At 32.6% G+C, this 14,620-nt stretch overlaps 1 protein-coding gene across 1 annotated transcript in view; it reads right to left on the minus strand.

Moving 5' to 3' along the window:
• Positions 1-14,620, minus strand: part of HDX (highly divergent homeobox) — a 247,300-nt gene that overhangs the window by 186,496 nt on the left and 46,184 nt on the right. The window contains exons 2-3 of the mRNA XM_004776045.2: positions 8,474-8,620; positions 727-1,842 (exon numbers count right to left, since the gene is read on the minus strand). Of these exons, the coding sequence (XP_004776102.1) occupies positions 727-1,842; positions 8,474-8,620 (1,263 nt within the window). The remainder of the gene's footprint in view (positions 1-726; positions 1,843-8,473; positions 8,621-14,620) is intronic.

Genomic DNA, 14,620 nt, shown 5'->3' on the forward strand with positions numbered 1-14,620 from the left:
AGAGAAACCTATGGTCTTGGGATGTTCGGAGGTGGGCTTCTGCCTCAGTGTTGAGATTATTTACAGCACATTTAAACAACTGAATATGTGAAATAGTGAAGAAACAACACTTATTTTCTGCACAGGACTAAAGTTGCTTTAAATTTTACTCTGAATGTCTCTTCTCTATAAACACTTTAAAAACTTGATCAACAACATTCCACTTGATGTTTTAATAAAGCATTACTTTTAGAAAAAGCATTTGGCTGAGTTACTGCATACTCTGACTTCTTAGCCACCATCTCTCAGGGAAATGACTGACTTGCTTTGCTATGTATCCAAAGAAAGCACCACTTATCTAGTGACAGCTTTCCAAATTTCAAGTAAAAACCATTACAGGAATAATCTATGTTAAAGGGGATGAGCCGAGTCACTTTAGTCCTATTTTGTGATGGGAGATGCCAAACTTCCTATAAAACTACTATTTCCTGAACAAAATAATTTTAAATGTCAGGAGAAAGCTTCCATGATTATATTCCATGGAGAAAAACTCACCATTTTAAACATGACCAAGAAAGCACAAGAGTCTTCAAAGATCCCAAAGCACCACTTTGAAGCAAAAACTCTCAAATTATTTCAAAATAAGAGTTAAATGAGCAGATCTCATGTTTAACTGGATATCAAACACAGCTTTTTATATCAAGCAAAACTTTTAAAAAACTTTTATAAAATAAATGCATACATTACCTGGTAATTGTTTTGGTTTTGTGACAATCTCAATTGGTTTGATGATGCAAAATGTGAAGAAAAATTACTCCGTGATGGATTTGTATTACTGTACATTGTAGTAGCTACTGTATGTAATGAGGTCCGTGGTGTCAAATGGTAGTCTCTGTTTTGATACAGTACATTGTCTGACAAATCTCTAATATTCACCATTTGTGAATTTGGCATATTTCTTCCTGGTCCAGGCAATGCTGTACTTTGGTTCTCTGTCCCAAGGGATCTGCCACTTTCATAAAATCTTGAGTAGTTTGGTATCTGTGCTCCCATCAATGCCAACTCTTCCTCTTTGGCATACTCATCATCAGCATCTCCAGTCTCCATTGCAATGGACAAACAAGTTCCTTGTGCTGAACTAGGCTTCTGTGGGGCATTTCCCCCCAGAATTCTCTGGGGATAATCACTAACAGCCAATGAAAATACCTCACGGATTTCCAAGTTTTGTGTTCTACAGTAAGGGTCTCTAATAGGTGGCTTTTGCCCACATAAGTTATGTGGTGCTAGACCTGTGTGTTCAGGCTTATACGACCTTTGAATTCCAACTGGTTCAATTTTGCAAGGTTGGTGGCACAAAGATGGCTTTTGAGGTACCATCATATCAGAGGCTTGCATTGAAGTTCTTCCATAGTTCTTCTTTGTGTGACTGTATACTGAATTTCCAGCATTTAGCACACTTGTCTGTCTTGACAAGATAATTGTTTTTTCACCTAAGAGCAGAGAGGCATTTTTACAGTGTGCTACTTGTCTTTGAACAGGAATGTGCAACTCAAACTCAGTATCACTTTTACTGGCCGTTTTCTGAATAGGAATTTTATGTGCTTCTGTAAGTTGTGTATCTGAATGTTTGGTTGTCCCTTGCCTACTTGATGAACTTGCTGGACTGTATGTACCAGTTACAATGACATCATTATTGACAGATGTCCAGGAAGACTGCTGGCTTGAGGGTCGAGTGATGTTAACTACATTTCTGACTGTAATGTCTGAAGATGTCAAAGAGGTACCAGGAAGAGTTCCTGTTGTTGCTGCTCCTGATTCAGAATTCTTACTACTCATTTTTCTTCTCTTATTGCCAACCCACGTCTGTAATGATAAAAAATGACAATATGGAAATGTTCTTAAAATATAGGAAAAAAACTTTCAATGTGATAAATTGTATTCTCATCTGTCATAGAAGTAAGGCCTATACAAATAGTAAACACTACATACAAAATGAATGATGTACTATATGTTGGCTAATTGAATTTAAAAAAAAGAAATAAAAATAAATAAATGAAACAAAAAAGATACAATAAAAGAAAAAGTAACTAAAGTATAAGGTTAGAAAATAAAAATAAAGTATAAGGTCAGTATAATGTTAAAGAACTTGCTCTTAGGGGCGCTTGGGTGGCTCAGTGGGTTAAAGTCTCTGCCTTCGGCTCAGGTCATGATCCGAGGGTCTTGGGATCGAGCCCCACATCGGGCTTTCTGCTCAGCAGGGAGACTGCTTCCTCTTCTCTCTCCCTGCCTGCCTCTCTACTTGTAATCTCTGCCTATCAAATAAATAATATAAAAAAAGAAATAACCATAAAAAAAGAACTTGCTCTTAATAAATATCTAAGAACTTTGAAAACAGAATTGTATTATTGCTTCTTTCCCCAAAATCCATTCAATTAATCTACAGCAAGAATTCTAAAAATGTTTATATCCCTTGACCTAGTAAATCCATTTCTATAAATCCATTTTATCCTTAAAATAATCATATGTATATACAAAGTATATATGCGATTATGATCATCATATATTTATTTTTAATAGTTAAAGATTGGAAGCATACTAAAAGTAGGATGTTAAATGACATTGGAAAATACTCATAGTATTATTAAACAAATATACACTTGTAATCTTCAGTTTTAACAACTTCTGTTCTATGGATATATCATAACTTGGTTAATTTAATATTGCAAGATACTACTGGGTTATTTTTGGAATTATTCACTATTATAAACCATACTGAAATATATGTCATTATATATGCATCTTTGTGCTACTGAATCATTAAACTTTATATCAAAAACTAATGATGTACTAAAAAAAGAAAGTGTTGGGCTTTTTGATATGTTCAAAGTACCCTCTAATGTATAAGAGTTCTGATTTCTGCACTCCCTCACCAACATCTCGCATTTTCTTTTTGTAGTGTTTACTAGCTAGGAGTTAATATAAGGTATATAATTTCTCTTTGCATTTGAATTTCTATGGTTATTATATTATGCTTAGCCATTAATTTTACTCATTTTTATATTGGGGTATTTATCTTTTTAAGTTTATTTATAAAAGCTATTTTTTACTAGAGATAGCAACAGTCACAAGTTGCAAATATTTTCCCGTTTGTTACCAATTTATGGTGGTTATTTACTTCTTTGTATTTTTCTCTACTTACGAAATTTTATCTAGTAAATGTGCATTACTTTTATAAACAGAATAATCATTATTAATAAAAATAACACAAGAGATTGGCATTCAAATTTGATTACAAAATATGCACTTTTATATAAGTAATCTGTTATAATGATCTTAGTAATATTACACTGAATCATGATTATACAATAAAAATATGCAATAAGAAATATTACATTCCATAATGTGATCAGTAAAACTTATAAGTATTTTAAAATGTATACCACAGTATAAACTGCCAAAACACATTAATATATTACAAATTTTTAAAAAAATAAGTGAAAATATTAAATAAACTAGCCTTTCACAAACATGCTGCAGGGTGTATTTGGTTAACCTTTATGTGATGTGTTTTTATTTATTTTTTTAAAAGATTTTATTTATTTATTTGACAGACAGAGATCACAAGTAGGCAGAGAGGAAGGCAGAGAGAAAGGAAGGGAAGCAAGCTCCTCGCTGAGCAGAGAGCCTGACGCAGGGCTCGGTCTCAGGACCCTGGGATCATGACCTGAGCTGAAGGCAGAGGCTTTAACCCACTGAGCCACCCAGGTGCCCCTGTGATGTGTTTTTAAAGGCCAGAAGAATTTCTCAGTTTTTGATGTTTATACAGTATACAACATCAATGTTGCTATAATATTATAAATAAAAGCTAACATGTATTGAATCCCCATTATGTTTATATATATATTAGCTTATTTGATTATTTTTCTAATTGTATAAATGAAAAAAATTGATGTTGAGAAATATTAACTAGCTTATACAAGGATATCCTGTCAGCAAATGATGGGGCAATGATTCAAAATCAAGTCTACTTGACCTCAAAGCACATTCTCCTTCCACTATGGCAAGAAACTCCTAAAATGGTCATCCTTGTTGGCCATTTAATTTTTATACTAAGTATTTCTCTAACAAGGAAAATGTTCGAGAGATGTAGATGCTCTATTTTGTTTCACATGAGGCTGTGGGAATTTTATAGACATTCTAGTTTTACTAAATAGCAGAGGTCAAAATTACAAGCAAAGGGACAAATAAATGTAAATGTCAATGGAGAAGGAGGCAGAGTAGAAAAAGTGAAAGGTTTTGAAGTATATACTCAAAAGAAACATTTAAATAGAAGTGTTTTCAATAAATATAATTTCAAGGTATGGTCCAAAAAGGTGAATTTTATAAATATTCAAACTAAGTTACTGTATTATGGCTTTTCAAGTATGGAATTATGCATAGAAAGCATAGTGCATTTGTTCATAATTTTTAAAAATGTACAATCATTACACTTAAAAACTTTCAAACTTAGTGAATTTGTAACATCTGAACTCAAGAAGTACTACATCTGGAGGGCAGATCTGGGCAGTATTTCTAAGAAAACAAATAAATGTTCTCATTACTATAACTACCTTAATGCAGAAAGTTTAAGAGTGATCTTAGTGAATTGCAAATTTATGGCTTACTTTAATAGTCCATATATATAATGAATAGTAATGAAAAGTATAATGAACTATAATTGTTCATATATATAAAATGAACTGTAAAACTATCAAAATAAGCCATAAATTTACAATATATTTCTATATATAGTTACTTACAGAGTTTTAGATATTTACATTACATACTCATAAAAAAGTAAAATGCAGTAGAATATCGTGTGCGCATGAAGCTCAGCTATCTGACAATCTCACTTGTCTAGAACACAGCCAACACGGATATCACAGGATACATGGGCCTTGCTAAAAGCACAACCCTAAACCTTAAAACACACCTTCTCTTATTTTATATATGATTTCACCAGATCTGGTATTCTCATCTGTAACAAATTAGAAATAATAAGCAGAGCATTGGTGACAGAAATTGCTATTAGAGGCAACTAGGATGGCACCAAAACAGAATGTTCATGAAATTATGCTCACTAAAAAGTTTAAGGAAATACATAAGAAAATTAATGTGAGAAATAATTAAATAGTTTGGAGTTCTTTAGTAAAGGAGAAAATCACCCCATATAGCTTACCATGTTATAAGCATTACCATATAATTCATTTTCATAATGAAACTGTGAGTCAAAAAGTAAGTGTTCAATGATTTTCAATACTTTCCATTGAAGTTAAAGTGAGAAAGTATATACTTAAGAAATATTTTTAAAATTCTGAAAATAAAGAAAATTTATTGCCCAAGCATTTCCAGTAACTGAATCAAATTTAACTTAAAGCCATTCAATTACAGGATCAAAAATTTACCAGTGCTCATAGGATGTAAATGATTTTCATTCTAAATGCCTCATTGGTTGAGAGAGAAAATGAGTCAAACAAAGTTGATATGATGAGAATCTGGGGTCTATAACTAATAACAAAGCAATACTACATAAAAAAGAAAGAATGACACTAGGTCATCAGTTCATAAAATTCTCTTTCAGTTCTCTCTTTGAAATTCAGTCTCCATTGCTTCTTAGCCTTTTGGCTAAGATCAAATGAAATTCACTGTCTCCAAACCTGTTTTCCTTTTTCTATACCTCCTTCTTTGATTCTGTGTTCCTTTACTCTATTTTTGCATATGATTATAATGATCTTAGTAATATTACACTGAATCATGATTATACAATAAAAATATGCAATAAGAAATATTACATTCCATAATGTGATCAGTAAAACTTATAAGTATTTTTAAATGTACACCACAGTATAAACTGCCAAAACACATTAATATATTACAAATTTTTAAAAAAATAAGTGAAAATATTAAATAAACTAGCCTTTCACAAACATGCTGCAGGGTGTATTTGGTTAACCTTTATGTGATGTGTTTTTATTTATTTTTTTAAAGATTTTATTTATTTATTTGACAGACAGAGATCACAAGTAGGCAGAGAGGAAGGCAGAGAGAAAGGAAGGGAAGCAAGCTCCTCGCTGAGCAGAGAGCCTGACGCAGGGCTCGGTCTCAGGACCCTTTTAAGTTCATTTTACATTGGGATCAGGTTCTTAGTACCATAACACTTGAGTTCTGAGGAAAAACACAATAAATATTATATTAAAATAATAAAGAAAGGTCTCTTTCAAGTACAACATATACACCTAGGAAAATATTGAGGACAAGAGAGGTTATAGAATAATGGATCTATAAACAACTCCCTTCTCAGACTGCAGAAAGCAACCAAAATTGTGCTGGAATTTAGATTAGGAAGACTGAATTTCTGTACAATTTACACTCGTTTAGAACAGAGAGAATGAATCTGTTTTACACAAGTCCTTAAAACTTAAGTAATATTTTACTTGTAAGCTTAAAATCTATGAATTTATTTCTGTCATTCTAATTGTTTTTTTAGATTTCATACCATTTGGAACATAAATATAAATGTTTGCATTTCAGCACTGTCAATATTCAAGTACAATCAAGTAGGTTATTGCAATGACAAACTGGAAATATGAACCATCACAAAGTACCTAAGAAGCTGTCTGATAAGGCTTTTCACTTTTAAGTAATGATAAAATAAAAGGAAAAAGGAAGAAAAAATAAGAAGAAAAAGAAAAACAGTCACTCCAAAAACAATGAATTTTTACTTGTAAAATGCAATCTTGTCAATTTGAAATATAAAATTTATTTTTTTCTAAGGAAATTAAACATTTTTCTATGAGATTTACTAAAGGGAAGTAGGAACTTGAATATACCAGGACAATCTTTGACCTTAAAACACACTTTCTCTTATTTTACCAAATTTTATTGTATTATGTTAATTAATTATGTTATTTATAATCAATGTTAATTATATTTATTATATAACCATTATATATAGTACAATATATAATATATATTGGTTATTATATACTATAAAATCACATTATATGTATAAAATATGATTATATATAAATATATAAAAATATAATTGTAAAATAATAATCATTATATAAATATAATATGTTATATGATATATGATATAATTATATATATATAATTATATATGATATAATTATAATTATATAAATATCATATGTCATCTGATATTTATATAATGATTATTATTATTACATATGATATATAATATACTATATAATGTGATATACTATGATATGTTATTAACTATTAAATATTAATATATTATATTAATATAACTATTTTATCAACTATTTATGGCACAATTTTACCAAATCTGGTACAAAAAAATTAAATAGTCTAGAATTCATAGTAAAGAAGAAATTTGAGCTGTAAATTCAAATAGGGAATTTATATCTACAAATAGAAAGAAGATATTTCTAGTTCTTACATGAATCTGAATATGATGATTGATCTCAGCACATAAAAACAGATATCATGTGATAATTCCCTAGAATTGGTATCATAATTCCCTGTTCAAAGGTAAATATATCCTTTAGTCTTTAAGAAATAGTTTTTCCAAAGAATTCTGCTTGTCAAGAGATTTCTTTTATAATTAGGGTCTTTTGAAAGTTCTTCCAAAAGAAATAAACCTAAAAACTGATGTCCTAGATTCTCTTTGACAAAGTAGCCTAAAGAATGACAAGGATGAGAAAGTCGTCAATCTGTGAATCCATAACTATTCAAGCCAGGAGTATTTGTACCATGTTCAGACAAACATGAAAGGACCTATGTACTCCAATAAAATCTGTAACTAATTCTGTTAGATTTGTCTCATCTCCTTTCCATCACCTTCTCATTGTCTTTCAAAGAAGTTTAAGGGCTCTGATTTTTACAGCTGAATAACTATGGTTGTGATAAAAGAAAATTTCCTCCCATGGGATTTCTTGTTTCTTACTCGTTAATTAAGCCATTAAAATCCATGCATTTTACTTAGGATAAGGAGTGGGTATTCATAAAATAGGCCCAGTTTTCCTAAAAAAGCCCAAAATACCGAAGTCAAAAACGCCTGAAAAAAATTCAAATACACCAAGAAAATATTCTAGGTGCACAATAGTCCCTTGGTAAATGCCTGTGTTACTGATATAATTTTGGCAGGTTATCTCCAAATTAATCCTGGGTTTAAAGAAGGCACAGGATAAGCAACTAATCTTAAAAGTATTCATTAGTTCAAAGGATTAGGATTTTTTTAAAGCTATGTTTACAACGCAAAAGTTTTAGTGTTTTCAAGGTATTTACAGAAACAAATACATACTAAATGATTAGCTCTATTTATTATTTTTTAAGAAAGTAGTATTTTTATACCAGGGAAATGAAACTGTTTATAACATTAGTGACTTCATACTCTGATAGTTTTTCTCATAGGAAGCAATTATCACTTATAAAAAGCTATAAATTCAAGAAAGACAGCCTCAATACTTACCCTGACTACACTGAAGTCCAGCTTAGTCTCCTGTGCACACTGTAATATGAGCTGAAAGCAATTTTTACTTTGATTTGTCATTCCATTTTCATAATAACGCTGTAAAATCCTTTGTTGTTCTACAGTAAATACAGAACGTAGATTCATCTAAAAATAAAAGAAGATACTCTGAAAATTGTAGTAAGTGTTGGGTGTATGCAGAGTTTGCATGCCGTTTTTTTTTATACAGTTTCAGTGCTTCAAAGCTGCAAAATTTATTTAATTGAACTAATTCCCAGTAATGGGCAAGAATTTGTTTGCCAAAGGGAAACAGGCTCTAAGTGACAATTATATATAATGCGAATGCTTATTAAATTTGTTCAGAATAAGTAAAAACTTTAAGGACAAAAAAAGAGAGAGAGAGGAAAACCCTATCTGGTTAGTGTTGGTACATTGGGAAGTAATGGTTTTTTCACTGAAATAAATATTTTTGGCTAGTAAAGTCAGAGATGGTGGTAGCCATACATTCATGGTCAGTTATCAACAGGAACTCTCACTGTTCTTTGTCAAACAAGGCATCTGACACACATCTTACGCCAGAAACTGTGGTCTGAAACAAAGAGGTGCTTTTATTTTTTCTTTCTTGAATAAAGGGGTTCTTTGTATATATAAAAATAAAACCTCTCTTTAAAAAGCTTAAAAATAAATAGGAAGTGTTGGTAACTCAAAATATCTATACTAATATCTCTACTAACCAAAATAATTATTTTTAATAACTATAGTATATAAATCAAAGTTCAAAATCACATGCATTTTACTAAAAGGAAACATGTAAAAACTACGTACTTTTAACCCACTGAGCCACCCAGGCGCCCCAAAACTACATACTTTTAATTAAACTGACAGCATCATAATTACACAAGAGAAATTTAAAAATGCACTTTATCCTTTCTACCAATACACAAAGTGTTTAATATTGAGAGGAAAACAACCTGTGAAACTCACAATAAAAAGCAGGTCAAACTTTTTTTTCTTAAAAAGGGTGAATTCTAGTAGTGCATTTAATGAAAAAGAACCTCGTAATTAGATTAAGGCAACTTCTGGTTCTTATTTAAAGCATTTATACTGAAATTGTTATTCCTAAAAGTTGACAGAAAGAAAAAAAAAAACCCTTCCAAAGGAAATTGTCCCTTCAAAATTAGGAAAACAGCAATGACAGAAACACTATAAGCCAAACCAAACAGAAATCATTCTAGTATACTGGGTATGGAAACAACCAAGTACACTGATGTGGAAATAAAAATATTTTTCCTTTTTCTGAATATATTGAACTATAAAGGAATTAAAGACAGTCATATAGCAGTCTATTGCCATTTGTACACCTGAATCTTTTTCCTGCCCATACAAACATCTTCCTATCTAATGTTAAGAAATCCAATTATAGAAAATCAGATGTGGGAAAGGACGCAGAAAAGATAAGTTGATAGTCCCTGAAACTTCATGAATAAAATAACTCCACTAACTTTCTGAAGGGGATCACATTGTGCCATGTGACCAAACTTTCAAGGATGTTTGGGCCAGAGGGTAGTGATGGTATTCATCAAAGCAACATTTACTATCATGGCGGTCACATTTTCGAGCAATTTGGAATTCCTATTCCTAAATAATTCAGCTACAGTCAAGAGAGGAGCCGGGAAGTAGAGGGCAAATACCTAAAATATATCATCTCCTGTGGGTTTAGAAGCAAAGTGTTTTGGAATCAGTTCTGAAGAGGGCCATAAACTTCAATTTCACTGACGCATAATAAGGGTAATGGTTCTGATCCTTCTCTGCAGGGCTGTAATTACAAAAACAAAAAATCCTGGAATACGAGATACGAGCGATCCTCATGTGTGGTGATACAGCTGTAAAATATACAAGTGTTTTCCTATTGGCTAGCTACAACAGCAACATGTACTCAAATATGGTATAAATATTAAAAAGCACAGCAATTTCTTCCTCACTGATAACAACAGCCAAATACCAATGCTGAGCACTAAATTCACTTCTGGAGTCTACATCCTGACAGGAGACAATGCTGTGACCTTTTCAGTTTCTCTCTTAAATTTATAGCAACAGCAAGAAGGCCACCTTGCTCAAGAGAGCGAGTATTCATGGGACATTTATTCTTTATCACAACAACTAGATAAAAACCTTATAACCAAGATAACTTGGTTAGGTACCTTGGCCTGTGAAATGGCAAGATATTGAATGAGAGCATAGACAAAGTTACTAATCATTTACACAAAAATCAGGAAGAGAATTGTAAAAACCTTCATTTTAAAAGTCCGGTTCTTATTTCTGCAGAAATAAAATGGCAACCCATTGGTTTCATGGAAATCGAGGTTTGTTGGGTTGAGGTACGGAGGGTAACTGAATTAAGGAATTAAATACTGAAATAACAAGTCATTAGCCTTACCCCAAGACTTACTAATCTAATACCCTTTGCGATGTGGCACTCACTTAGCACATGATAGCACACAGAAATAAGATGACTTAGCTCCACTGTGGACTAGTGTGCAAGTCAATTAAATTTTATGAGCCTCTATTTCCTAATCTGTAAAATGCTAGAATATACTACATGTACTACCTACTAGTCTGGGTTTTTACAAATAATTAAGGATTTGGGAGCTCATTTTCTTACATTGTAAAGCATGCTATAATTGTAACATACTTATAAGTATGACTAGGCTCCTTACTTTATCATATTCAGATATGGGATTTCTCAGGTTGTCCTCAGTTTTGGGATTCAGTATTTTAATAAAGATTCTGAGCCACAGAGAGGTTTATGTTCAGTGTGTTCTATTCAAACAAGCAAAACATTGAGTAAAATGTTATATAAATTTATTGCCTCAGGAGTACTTGAAAAATGAAGCTTTTAAGAATGACTTCCCCTTAGCAGTATCACATAGCTTTGGTCATATTTTCACATGGGAACATTTCAGATAAATTTCTCCATAACACTGTTCTTACACATCTGATTTCACACATAAACTCAGATCTAGTAATGCCCTAATAATGTCTTAACATGTTAAATCATTTGAAAAATACAAAAAAATTTTACTCCTAAGTATTCATTTTTGGAAAACTGATTCTAAAAATGGATTGAGTCCAAAAAAGTCACCACCGAGTCAAGTATAAAACATTCTTTCCAATATTAAAAGTAATTTGACCAATACATCTCTATTAACATTGATCTTTTTACCCATTATTATTATTCACTTTTAAATTCATATACAGTTAATTTCATTCATTTTGGTATACAGTTTTATGAGTTAGGACAAACAAATATATTTATGAAACCACCATCACAACCAAGACACAAAACAGATCCATCACTCCAAAAAAAAAAAAAATCCCTTATGCTGCTTCTTTATAATTAAAACCTCTCGCCATCCCAGCCCTGGGCAACAACTAATCTGGTTCTATAATTTTTACTTTTGAAGAACACTGTATAAATGGAATAACAGTATATATTCTATTCCTCCTAGACTAATATCTTTCACTTAGCATAATGCATTTGAGATTTTTCTGAGTTGTCTGTATGTGGAGTATTCTCCTTTCTATTGCAGTGTAGTATTCCATTGCATAGAATGTACACAGATTACCAATTTACCCATTGGCAGACATTTGAAATCTCCAAGTTCTTGGCTACTGTGAATACAGTTGATAAAAGAAAATTTGTGTGCAGGTTTCTGTCTTTTCATTTCTCTGGAGTAAATACCTAGGAGTGGATTTCATATAGTAAGTGTATGTTTATAAGAAATGACTAGTTTTCAAAAGTGACTGTAAAAATTTGCTTTCTCACCAATATTTGATACAAGCCTGTTTTATCATTTTATCACCAGCATTTGTTATAAACAGATATTTCTTATTTTTCAGATTGGGAGAGAAGGGGGCAGAGGGGTGAAAGAGGGAGGGAGAGAATCTTTCTTTTTAATATTTTTAATTTTTTATTTTTTAAAATTTCTTTTCAGCGTAACAGTATGCACTATTTTTGCACCACACCCAGTGCTCCATGCAATACGTGCCCTCGTTAATACCCACCACCTGGCTCCCCCAACCTCCCACCCCCCGCCCCTTCAAAACCCTGAGATTGTTTTTCAGAGTCAATAGTCTTTCATGGTTCACCTCCCCTTCCAATTTCCCTCAACTCCCTTCTCTCCATCTACCCATGTCCTCCATGTTATTTGTTATGCTCCACAAATAAGTGAAACCATATGATAATTGACTCTGTCTGCTTGAATTACTTCACTCAGCATAATCTCTTCCAGTCCCGTCCATGTTGCTACAAAAGTAGGCTATTCATCCTTTCTGATGGAAGCATAATACTCCATAGTGTATATGGACCACATCTTCCTTATCCATTCGTCCGTTGAAGGGCATCTTGGTTCTTTCTAAAGTTTGGGGACCGTGGCCATTGCTGCTATAAACATTGGGGTAGAGATGGCCCTCCTTTTCACTACATCTGTATCTCTGGGGTAAATACCCAGGAGTGCAATTGCAGGGTCATAGGGAAGATCTATTTTTAATTTCTTGAGGAATCTCCATACTGTTTTCCAAAGAGGCTGCACCAACTTGCTTTCCCACCAACAGTGTAAGAGGGTTCCCCTTTCTCCACATCCTCTCCAACACACGTTGTTTCCTGTCTTGTTAATTTTGGCCATTCTAATTGGTGTAAGGTGGTATCTCAATATGGTTTTAATTTGAATCTCCCTGATGGCTAGTAATGATGAACATTTTTTCATGTGTCTGATAGCCATTTATATGTCTTCATTGGAGAATTCTCTGCTCATATCTTCTGACAACTTTTTGATATGATTATCTGTTTTGTGTGTGTTGATTTTCAGGAGTTCTTTATAGATCCTGGATATCAACCTTTTGTCTGTAGTGTCATTTGCAAATATCTTCTCTCATTCCGTGGGTTGCCTCTTTGTTTTGTTGACTGCTTCCTTTGCTGTGCAGAAGCTTTTGATCTTGATGAAGTCCCAAAAGTTTATTTTTGCTTTTGTTTCCTTTGCCTTTGGGGACATATCTTGAAAGAAGTTGCTGTGGCTGATATCAAAGAGGTTACTGCCTATGTTCTCCTCTAGGATTCTGATGGATTCCTGTCTCACATTGAGGTCTTTTATTCATTTTGAGTTTATCTCTGTGTGTGGTGTAAGAGAATGGTCGAGTTTCATTCTTCTACATATAGCTGTTCAATTTTCCCAGCACCATTTATTGAAGAGACTTTTTTCCACTGTATATTTTTTCCTGCTTTGTCGAAGATTATTTGCCCATAGAGTTGAGGGTCCATATCTGGGCTCTCTACTCTTTTCCACTGGTCTATGTGTCTGTTTTTATGCCAGTACCATACTGTCTTGGTGATCACAGCTTTGTAGTAAAGCTTGAAATCAGGTAACATGATGCAGCCAGTTTTATTTTTGTTCTTCAACATTTGTTTAGAAATTTGGGGCCTCTTCTGATTCCATACAAATTTTTGGATTATTTGCTCCAGCTCTTTAAAAAATACCGGTGGAATTTTGATAGGAATGACATTAAAAGTATAGATTGCTCCACGCAGTATAGAAATTTTAACAATGTTTATTCTTCTGATCCAAGAGCATGGAATGGTCTTCCATCTTTTTGTGTCTTCTTCAATTTCTTTCATGAGTGTTCTGTAGTTCCTCGAGTACAGGTCCTTTACCTCTTTGGTTAGGTTTATTCTCAGGTATCTTATGGTTCTTGGTGTTATAGTAAATGGAATGGATTATCTAATTTGCCTTTCTGTATTTTCATTGTTAGTGTATAAGAAAGCCACTGATTTCTGTACATTGACTTTGTATCCTGCCACATTACTGGACTGCTGTATGAGTTCTAGTAGTTTGGGGGTGGGGTCTTTTGGGTTTTCTATATAAATAATCATGTCATCTATGAAGAGAAAGAGTTTGACTTCATTGAAAATGTGGATACCTTTTCTTTCTCTTTGTTGTCTGATTGCTGTTGCTAGGACTTCTAATACTATGTTGAACAAGAGTAGTGAGAGTGGGCATCCTTGTCGTGTTCCTGATCTCAACAGGTGGGCTGTGAGCTTTTTCCCATTGAGGATGATATTTGCTGTGGGTCTTTCATAGATTTTATGAAGTT

This window comes from Mustela putorius, unplaced genomic scaffold (assembly GCF_011764305.1).
Source record: "Mustela putorius furo isolate JIRA1106 unplaced genomic scaffold, ASM1176430v1.1 tig00000870_pilon_pilon_pilon, whole genome shotgun sequence".
Taxonomy (NCBI): domain Eukaryota; kingdom Metazoa; phylum Chordata; class Mammalia; order Carnivora; family Mustelidae; genus Mustela; species Mustela putorius.